General features: G+C 33.3%; 1 protein-coding gene across 1 annotated transcript in view; it reads left to right on the top strand.

Annotated features, from left to right (window-relative positions):
• Nampt (nicotinamide phosphoribosyltransferase) overlaps window positions 1–9258 on the top strand; it is a 32935-nt gene extending 23677 nt beyond the window's left edge. Inside the window, exons 8-11 of the mRNA XM_047560596.1 lie at window positions 1166–1285; window positions 5349–5489; window positions 6661–6795; window positions 8659–9258. Coding sequence (XP_047416552.1) covers window positions 1166–1285; window positions 5349–5489; window positions 6661–6795; window positions 8659–8769 — 507 coding nt within the window. The 3' untranslated portion in view covers window positions 8770–9258. The remainder of the gene's footprint in view (window positions 1–1165; window positions 1286–5348; window positions 5490–6660; window positions 6796–8658) is intronic.
• Window positions 9259–11323: the final 2065 nt, after the last annotated feature.

The raw sequence follows: 11323 nt of genomic DNA, 5'->3' as shown, positions 1-11323 counted from the left end.
GTGTGGCTCAGTGGTCAGGTACGCCTGAGTTCAATCCCAGGTACACACGCACACACAGACTGTGTCACCTATTTGAAATATTTTTATTATAGGATATTAAGAACTTATTCTCTTTTTTTTTTGGATGCTGGGGATCGAACCCAGGGCCTTGCACTTACAAGGCAAGCACTCTACCGACTGAGCTATCTCCCCAGCCCCAGGATATTAAAATCAGTTTATTTAGGAAGAAGTGATTTTGGAGGGTGAGGAGGCTGCTTTGTATGTCTTTTCTATCTCTGACCAAGTTTTCCAAGAAATTTTCAATCTCATTTTAAGTATTTCATTTGCTACAAAACTTTGAATAATTAATGAATGAGTTAGGATGGTTTGTCTATTATGTGATTTGGCTTTAATAGAGGAAAGGAGAACTTGAGACAAACTATGCATTTATATGCTTCATTTCCAACTTTGTCTACCACAATTTCTTTGCACTTTTTAATTCAAATGGATTTTTATTCAAGTTATATCAGACAAGATTAAACCAAACAAAACTATTGGGTTCAAGCAGAATAAAAAATACATGTGTCCCTACTCTCATTGGTATATGATTTCTAAAATTCATAGAAAACACCCAAATGTTTGCATTGCCTAGCCAAATATGGAAGTATGTATATTCATTCTCTTTAACATCTTGGCATAATATGGAGGACAAGGGCTGAATCAAATGTACAGTCGTAAGTTTGTTAAATCATGCTTTACATACTTAAAAATATTTGTTTTAATCTAATATTAAGGATTTTCTTCTTTGAATCTCTGTAATTTGAAAAGATACAAATGAAAAATCTTGTTTTAAACACTTTATGGTGCTGGCGATATAACCTATCATGTAGAGTGCCTGCCTCCCATGCTGGAGGCCCGGGTTCGAGTCCCCAGCACTGTGGGATTAACACTTTATGATGGAAATAACAGACAAACACTTTATGATGGAAATAGCATACCTATTTCTAATGTGATTAAAAGGAATTGGGACCAAATTTTATAAAGCTTCGTAAAAATTTTTAAGTGATTGAATTAATTTTATATTCTCAAGATTGTCTAACAAAGTAAAATCATTTTAACTTTGGGAAGTTTTTAGACTTTTTTTCAGTTTCAGTTATTTGTGTTCCATTTGTGTTTTTTCATACAGGTTTTGGATATTTTAGGTAAGAAGTTTCCTGTTACTGAAAACTCGAAGGGCTATAAGTTGCTGCCACCTTATCTTAGAGTTATTCAAGGGGATGGAGTAGATATTAATACCTTACAAGAGGTATGTGTTCCAATAAGGAAATCCTTACAATTAAACTTTGATTAGTTTGATAAACATGGTAATTTAAATATAATTGTGAGTCTTGATTTTAAGTGTTTATGGTGGTGTATGTCTTTGCTGCACATTTCCTAAAGTTTAGAAGTAACAGTAGCTTAAAATATAGAAATACCATTCAAAGCATACTTATTCCTCTAGTCCTCATTGGCCACTCCAATAATGATTCTAAAGACTTGATCACTGTCAGTCAAGGAATATTCCTTGTAATATAAAACAGAAGTTTTTGATTGCTTTCATAAAGTGTGCATTTTTCATAGAATGGAGTCACACCTGCCCTAACAATATAAAACTTAGATGCTTTTTTCAGAAATTATAAAATGGTTTGTCATCTCTTCTAAATTAAGGATTGACTGTCATCACTGTTGTTATTGAATGCAGCCAACTAGGGTGTTATTTAGCTTAACTTTTGCCTCTTTTGTTTCCCAAATAAACTTAAGAGTTATAATTTCACCCTAGTACTCCATAAAAAATAAGGCCATCACTAAGTATATCATGTGGACTATATACTATCAAAATTCTGATATTTTGATGTCTTCCAGTCTCAGGTTGTATGCAGCTGTGTAGCATAAGTTATTGGAGAATTTTCTGTTGGAAAAAAATTTGATGTGGGTAGAGTAAGGTCAGAATACAAATTATAAAGTTTTCCAAAGATTGATTTGAAAAATGAGACCTGTGATGTGTAGCAACTGTTTCTAGGGCAGTGTGTGTTAAGAGTTCCAAAGTGAGGAGTCTGGAATCGATCTTTCTTGCAATAACAGAAATGAAGTTTCTTCCACTACCTCTTCCAAAATTGCTTAAGAAAAGTGGGACTCCCTCAACTTTCCTAAAACATTGACCATTAAGACATTAGAAGTTTCCATGTGAAAAGGTTGGGGGAGATGTGTAAGAAAGTCTGCAGTGGAAAGGTAGAAAACCTTGAATATAGAGATCCCAACCAGCCATTTAATTGCTATTATCCCTCTTCCCTCAGTTGAACTGACAGGTACTTCTCAGAATAACTACTGTTAATTATACCTGCCTTTGAGACACCCTAGCAGATACCTTCACACATGCTTCTCCCCTTTCCAGTGAAGGAACATGGGCAATATTCTGTACCCATCTCAAAAACCTGTTAGTTAGTGGTTCTTCCCATTGCCTACGCCTCCCCCTCCTCCTTATGATAGTCATCTGTTTAAGCTAAGTTATACAGTCAGTTACCCTGAACTTCCCTCTAAAAACCAAAGCTCTTTGACTTTCCCTTCTTTTTTTTCCTTGAATGTTTTTTAAACAAAGTAGAGAATCATCTTAAAACTTTATCTTATTTTTTAACTAGATGAACAAGAATACTGAGACCAATACTCTAGCATCGTTGAAACCTTAAACAGAATAGTCAGAATTGAATAGTTTTGTGTTAATACAAAAGCGAGCATGGGATATAAGAAAAATTAAAAAAAAAAAAAGGGCCTGTGGCATAACCTAAAAGTAATACTTGATTTCTTCATATTGGAGGTGTATCAAAATGTTTTTAGAAGCAAGAAAAGGAATTCATCTAGCAGTTTTGCTTTGTACATACGCTGATTTAGATACCTTAATTTTGACAAATGAAAAATCTGCTTTATTTGAAACAACTCCCTTTTGTCCTTGACCATCTGCCTCACCCTTAGACTTTGCTATTTACTCCCGTGACATCCATCCCACTGTACCCCTATTTTAGATCTTTGTGTTCCACTGTGTACCAAAATGAATCTACTTATTTAGGAAAAGAGGCAAAATCTCTTTTGTTTCATACAGAGTACTGTCCATCTTCTCTGTCTTTGGTTTCAGTTAGGGATTCATTCTCTTCAGGTATTACTGGAATCTCTCCATTGGAGTGGTTCCATTGGAGTGGAATGATATTAAAATAGTGTTGAATTCTGAGTTAGCAAGAGGAATATTTCTCTAAAGTTGAACATGTTTTAAACATTTTCCTTTCCAGGCTCAATGATGTCTTATGCATAGGTCACATTTTTTTCTTTGTTTCCCTTTAGCTATCCTATTATTCTTCTCTTGGAACTCTTTTCTCTACATTTATTGGAATTTCCAAGCCTTACAATTTTGGTTCAGAGATTTAATAGAAGACATTGGTTTTATGTAAATCTTAAGAACAAATTAACTTTTGAATTATATTTAAAAAATATATAGTATATATTTCAAATATACACACACATAAAATATTGCAAAAGCACTTGCAGATTGTAACACATGATTCAGATGCATGGTTGTGATGAGAAAAAAATAATTAAATCCTAATGGCATAATATGACTTTGGTTAGATACCTTGTGTATGAAATAAGAAAATGTATTCAACAAAAGATTAGTATCTAAGAGTAGTATCTTGTCAGTTCATTTCTAATCAGGTTTCCTGATTTGTTTTTGTAAATTGTTTCAAATGGTACTTTTTCCCCAGTTATAATTTCACATTAACAGAAAAATTCACTTTAGCTCCAAATCATATAACTTTTTTTGGTGAAGAAACCTGACCTGAAATATAGTGATATGACATTAGATGATACTATTTTTTGTCATTTCCTTACCATTGTGCTTCTGAAACATATTTAAAATCAGGTGACAGATCTGAAAGTATTTTCTTTATATTTTACTCAAACCATTTTACCTGTTATCTGCTTATTTCCTTCTCTTTTCTGCCCTCTTTCGACTCTACTCTTTGCATTTCTTCCATATTGAAATTCTCTTTTTTCACAGTCATCTCAGTGAAAAATAAATATGAATTCAGGGGCCTCAAGTACTTTTGGATTTGTGTACTATAATAAAGACATGAGACTAGATTTGTGCACAGCCAAAAGAATCACTTTAATTTGTATGTATTTCCATCTTGATTCTTCTAGTTGAAAACTACATTCTTCTAGAATATAAAGAGTGGAGAATTTAGATGGTTGGAATTTTTAAATGAAATGGTATTTCTCCATGTGGGTTTGTTAAAGGTGCTTGGGTTTTTTTTGTTTGTTTTTTCCTTTGCAGTGTCAAAAACAAGCAAGGTCGATTTCAGATTTGGTTATTCAGGGGAATGTGGTAAATTCATTTTAATGTTTCACATAAAGTTTTAAACTTGTTTCTGATTTTCTAATCACTTTTGAAAGTTCTTTTTAAGTAAAACAGAACTAGCCCTTCCATTTACTACTATTTAGCTATTTTCATGAAATTAAAGGAATGGTTACTAAGTTTCACTGCCTTCTATTATAAAAGTGATGGGATTTGTTAAATAAGAGGGCAGATGCTGTGTAAATAAACCCTACTCAGAAGAGAAAAATACAGATGACATTAACAAGAAAGTTTTAATGCAATTGTAAAATTTGTCTCTTGAAAGAACTATTTTAACCACCAGAACCGAAGGTCTTACTTGGTCTCTCTAGCTGATAATCATTCTCCCCAAAATGATCCAATAATGAGTCATAATACCTAGAGCATCAGTCCATAATTTTGTTTATGGCACTGGAGCTTCAGCCAGGGTAAATGATTCTAGTACTATCACAACCATTTATGTAGGAGAGTACTATATACTCTTTTGCCACCAGTAACTTTTGACTTACATGCAATACAAGATTCAGTAACATGATGTTGTGATTAGAATCATTCCAGAGTTAGTCATTTGGCAAATGCTTTTTGGTACCATTGCCTTTGTGGCTGGCATCTAGGCAGTAACTTGAGGTGGTTGAGATATGATCATTCAGTTTCATTAGATATTTATAGTAAGTTTTCTTACCCCCACAATGACAGCAGCAACACAAATTCATGAAATGTAAATGAAATCTCCACCTGATAACTCATACTGATCTCAGGCAGCCTTGGCAGCCTTTTGGGGTGGGTAGGCAGGTCTTTCAAGAGAATGTGGAGAATAACTGTTTAGGCCTTATTCCTACCTAATTGTTGATTTTCAAAATAGCTGTAGGATGCTTCATTCATTAACATGGGTCTTTGGAAATAACCTCTTCCAAATTGCTTAGGTTTTTGTTTGTTTTTAATCTTCTAGATCGTAGAAGGCATGAAACAAAAAAAGTGGAGTATTGAAAATGTTTCTTTTGGTTCTGGTGGAGCTTTGCTGCAGAAGTTAACAAGAGATCTCTTGAATTGTTCCTTCAAATGTAGCTATGTTGTAACCAATGGCCTTGGGGTATGTTCAACTTTTATTCCTGTGTTAGCACCTTTTTATGTACCTAGGCAGAGAATAGTTTTTGATGGACTAGTCCAAAAGGATAATATGGTCCTGAACTATTAATATGTTGTCAGGGACTATTGACCTTGACTAATAAACAAGGAAGAAAGAAAACATTAGGTAATAACATGACAAAGGAGGGAAAAAGAGACTTGGAAAAAGAAGGAACAATAAAATGAAAGATTGTTTAAGAGAAAATACAGATCAGTCATTTCTCTGCTTCAGTATATACTTTTGGATCAGGAAGTGGACTGTAATTGATTGGGGATGTCACTATCCTGGCCATGACATATTAAGGATAAGCAAGTATGTAATCACGGTCAACACCCTTTTAGGAGGTTCCATTTGTGACATAATCACGTTTGGTAGCCATAGAATAGCTAGGCAACTGAACAACTGTCCCCCTAGTCTTCTATATTTTCTTGAGGGCTGGGGAATCTGTGGAGCAATGGGTGGGGAAAGCTAAGAACTCTGAAGAAAACCTGAGTTGGTTTCCTGTGTACTCTGTTCCATCAGAGTTCTGGGGTTGGCTCATCCGTTGCTTCTCATTCTATTGCCATTATTGTTTACATCAATTTTATTTTGCCTCCTACGTTTCTGGTCCCAAAATAAACATTCTGCTCTCCTAAGACTTTTGCTTATGACATTAACCAGATACAGTAAAAAGTAACAATGGAAAGCCTACAAAGTAGGAAAGTCTTTACCTTAGTAATATTATAGATCCTTCTCCAAAAAACTTAAGAGTGCATAAATATGTGTGTGTGTTGTGGGGGGGTGACATAGTTGCATATTTTTCAATAGCATATGTATGCTATACTTAGCATCAGTTTAAAAGTGATTTGTAATGTAAGGGTCACATGTTAAGGATTCTCAAAGATGTATTAGGTATTCCTTCTAATGGTAAGAAAGGATATATTAGATTTGGACTCTTTTCATACCTTTTTTCCTAACAGAAGACTATCCTTCAGAACAGGCTAACAAGCTGTATCTTTAAAAGCCAGATATGGATTGGCTCAGTTATACCTATAAACTGCCTTAAAATTTACATATAAATTAATATATACTTTTTTTAAGTGAGAGTTTGTTGGACATTTCTGATTAGTCTTCTTTTTCTTAATGTGAATTTCAGATTAATGTTTTCAAGGACCCAGTTGCTGATCCCAACAAAAGGTCCAAAAAGGGCAGATTATCTTTACATAGGACACCAGCAGGAAACTTTGTTACACTTGAGGAAGGAAAAGGAGATCTTGAGGAATATGGTCACGTATGTATCCATACTGATTTATTTTTTTTAACATTAGTCAATTGGCTCTCCAAATCAATAACATTAATTTTTGTTAAATTGTTTTCACAGCAGTTTTATGACATTTAAGTAATTTGAAAGGTTTTTTTTTTTCCACATAGTGGCCAGCATCATGGTAGTGATTGATGATCTTCACCAACCTTGTGTGTATTTGATCTTATTCTTACTGTCAATTAACAGTGAATCATTTCTGAATAATATTTAAAAGGATGTTCTTGACTTATCAAAGCTAACTTATCAAAATTATCTGCATTGTAGTTAAGCATTGGTAATTTTAATAGATAATGGAGGGGCTAGCCAAACTCTAAAATGTTTTTAAAAGTAATTTTTTTTAATTTAATAGTATCCAACTCATATGATTTTCTTTAGTCTGATTTGATTCACATAGCAACTCTAGGAACTGAAAAAAGGCAAACTCGGTTACCTTAGTATTGTGTAAGATGTGAAAGCAATGAGTTGATTCAGACTGCATAACTAATTAATGGTGAATCCTTAAACCAAGTTTTCTGATAGTTTTCTGATTCCATTTCACCAAATGGGAAAAAATTTATAGTGTGCTAAAGTAGTCTACATGATCTGATGGCTTTTAGCATACAAAAACACATATTTACATATTCAAAAGTTATAAATGTTCTAGTTTTTAAGCCACTAGATTTTTTCAAACCTCATTTTTAGAAGGAAACTACTTGGGAATATTCATATTCTCAGAATAGTTTACACTAAATATAAATATGCTGCTGCTGTGATTTTTTTATATTATGTCCAATTTGCTTCTTATAACATGGTATTTTTATTATATTTTTAAAGGTTTTAAGCCAGAACTATGAAATAGCTTTAAATTTAAAAATATAGATTTATATATCAAACTTAGAATTAGATTCCTTTAGATACAGCCTGATAGTCAATTCTTTGATTGGGTTTTACTATTATAGCTACCAAGATTTTGCTTAATTAGTGTATCTCAGATGAACTCGTCACTTGAGACCAACTAAAAGTAAAGCCATGAGTATGTGAATGATATACTAGAACATCTAAAGTTGTGATCTATTTATAATCATCCCCAGGCATTTTGATTAAAGAATAGGAATCAGCATTCCCTGATAAGTTCTATTTAAATTTATGGAAGAAAACACCATAGCTAGAGCAGTATAATTTGAAGCAACAAATGTCATTATGTACCTTCAGACTAGATAGGAAAATAGATTAGAGACAGATAACTCCTTAGGGCAGGAGTGGCTTTATCAGAGCCAAATGAATATAGTCATCACTTTCACCTGTGTCTGTGTCCAGTGAATGGCATTTGTCAGTGACTTGAAAGTACCCAAAACTCAGTCACCTGTACATGAGACCAAAAAAAAAAAAAAATCAATATCTGATTTTGTTTTTGTTTTTGTTTTGGGTTTGGTTTTTATTTTTTTGCAATTTTTCTTCAGGCTAGAATTCAGTGACTAACCAATTGATTGAACTTCTGGATTGCCCAGTTTAATCAATGTTGGGTCTGTTGGCCAGGAACCAGGGAAGGTTTGGCAGTGTCAGGCTTTCCTTGCTGCACTGTCAGTAATGATTGTCATGACAGTCATGGCTCTCCTAGGCAGCCAGACTTCTTCAGCATCAGAAGAAAAAAAATGGTCAACCAGGTTTTTTTCTTTTTCCTTTTAAGAAAACTGGCTTAGGAATGTAACATTGTAACAATCTTTAAATTGTAATTTGAACACCATCAACATTTCTGTGTGTTTAACTAGTTAGGTAAATTCATCACAGCATGATTCAAATATTTTACAAGATGGTCTCATTAATAAAATCCTTAAACCGCTATTTCTTCAGGATCTTCTCCATACTGTCTTCAAGAACGGGAAGGTGACAAAAAGCTATTCATTTGATGAAGTACGAAAAAATGCACAGCTGAATATTGAACTGGAAGCAGCACCTCATTAAGCTTTGTTTTACGACTGAGTGTGTGTGTGTGTGTGTGTGTGTGTGTGTGTGTATACATGCGTGCATGCATGTATGCACCTGTGTGTATGTAATACATAATGTTTATTGTACAGATGTGTGGGGTTTCTTTGTGTTTTATGATACATTATAGCCAAATTATTTGTTGGTTTATGGACATACTGCCCTTTTTTTTCTTCTTTTTTTTCTTTTTCCAGTGTTTAGGTGATCTCAAATTAGGAAACACACATAACCATGTAAAAGATTAATGCTAAAGTAAGCTTTTTAGGGCCCTTTGCCAATAGATAGTAACTCAATCTGGTATTGATCTTTTCACAGATAACAGAACCAAGACTTTTATATATAACTAAAGATCACATAAAACAGATTTGCATAAAATTATCATGATTGCTTTATGTTTATATTTAACTTGTATTTTTGTACAAACAAGATTGTGTAAGATATATTTAAAGTTTCAGTGATTTAACAGTCTTTCCAACTTTTCATGATTTTTATGAGCACAGACTTTCAAGAAAATACTTGAAAATAAATTACATTGCCTTTTGTCCATTAATCAGCAAATAAAACATGGCCTTAACAAAGTTGTTTGTGTTATTATACAATTTGAAAATTATGTCAGGAATACCCTATAGAATTACTAACCTCATTGCCCCTTGTAGAATATGAATTAATCATTCTACATTAAAGAAAGTAATGGCTCTTACTGGAATGTCTAGGCACTGTACAGTTAGCTATATACCTTGGTCATTGAATTGTACCAGTGAAATGCCAAATTTGAAAGGCCTGTACTGCAATTTTATATGTCAGATATTGCCTGTGGCTCTAATATGCATCTCAAGATTTTAAGGAGATAATGTTTTTAGAGAGAATTTCTGCTTCCACTATAGAATATATACATAAATGTAAAATATTGACAAAAGTGGAAGTAGTGTATTTTAAAGTAATTACACTTCTGAATTTATTTTTCATATTCTATAGTTGGTATGTCTTAAATGAATTACTGGAATGGGTAGTGCGTATACTTATTTTAAATTTTTTATTCTATTTTTCATTGTTTTTAAAAAATTAAATTGGATATTAAATTATATGGACATCATTTATTAATTTTAAACTAAATCCTCAGTAATTAATACTCAAGAAAAGTCTTAAATGAGGCTAAATTATCCCCAATGAAAAGCAGATGACCCAAGTTTAAAGAATTTTGCCTAAATGCAGAGTTGGCTAAATTCAAAGTGTGAACATGAAAATTTTCAGAGTGATTAGCCACTGGGTTCTGAGTTAGTCATTGCATCTGACTAGAGGCCAGTTTCTTCCAAATAACTCTCTTATATTTAAGTTTGTTCCAAGGGGAGTGGCCAACTCTGTCCCAGAAGCCAGATTTGGTAGACTGCCCCCTTTTTTGGAATTCTGTATTGATGGACAGCTTTCCCACTACAACACAGAACTGAGTAGTTGTGATAGATACCAAATGGTTCACAAAGCCAGAGATGTTTGTGATGGGGTGCTTTACACAAAATGACAAAGTTTGCTGGCCCATGTCCTAAGAAAAGGAAGGGTGCCTTGTATTTTAAGAGAAATATTGATTTTCAAGGAAAGGAGACTAAATAATTGATTATGGAGTTTATCTCTCTTGTCCTTTCTTATTTAAGAATCTGATACTAGAAGACTGACATAGAAAAGCTTTAACACCATGATATTAAGTGTGAAATCTTAAAAATTGAAAAGCCATAAATCATCTATCTTAAACAGTCAAATGAGAAAATGTTTATCACTAGAAAAAATCTAATGAAAGGTGAGTTCTCTTTTTATTCAATGTCCTATAAGTGGCATCATAGCTTTTTGCTGCTGATTCTAAGGAAAAACAAAAGCATTCACTTTTAATAAGAGTATTCATTCTGTAATCCATGATATAATATTAATATGACGTTTTAAAAATGTATTTAAGATTAATAGTATTAGAGACCACACACACCTTTTTTTAGAAATGTGCTAAGGGGCTAAGAGAGAATTGAAAGAAACTGAATTTATAACCAGTAACTTCAGTAATCACCATAATTTTGTCCCTGTTGAACATTGGAATTATACTACAGGCAGTATTCTCTGTTCTTTGAATTTCCGTAGCTCAAAATATCTAGAGTTTTGTCTTTTCAGTGAATGCTAAAGGCTGTATGTCTGTACACAACCGTAGAGCGGGAGGTGGAATGATTAGTTCTCTTATCTCTGAGCCACTTGAAACCGATTGATTCTGAATTTCCGTCACTGAGCACTTAGTATTTGGCCATCCCCATTCTGTGCACCAAATGGCTAACATGAATGTCAAATAGGACTGTACTTGGTGTCACCCTTAAATGAGCCTCTCTGACAAAAGCAAAATACATACATGGGTTTAAGTCATTAGATTTGCCACTGACATTAACAAATCCCCCTCAATTTCATAATTTTAAATAGGAGGTAGAAGTTCTATGTTAAGACTCTTTAATTTATTTGTACCCTATACTTAAAATGGTTTTTATGATTATCCCTTATTTTCTTTCTT

Source organism: Sciurus carolinensis, chromosome 8 (assembly GCF_902686445.1).
Source record: "Sciurus carolinensis chromosome 8, mSciCar1.2, whole genome shotgun sequence".
NCBI classification, from domain to species: domain Eukaryota; kingdom Metazoa; phylum Chordata; class Mammalia; order Rodentia; family Sciuridae; genus Sciurus; species Sciurus carolinensis.
This window is presented reverse-complemented; position numbering and strand designations above follow the sequence as displayed.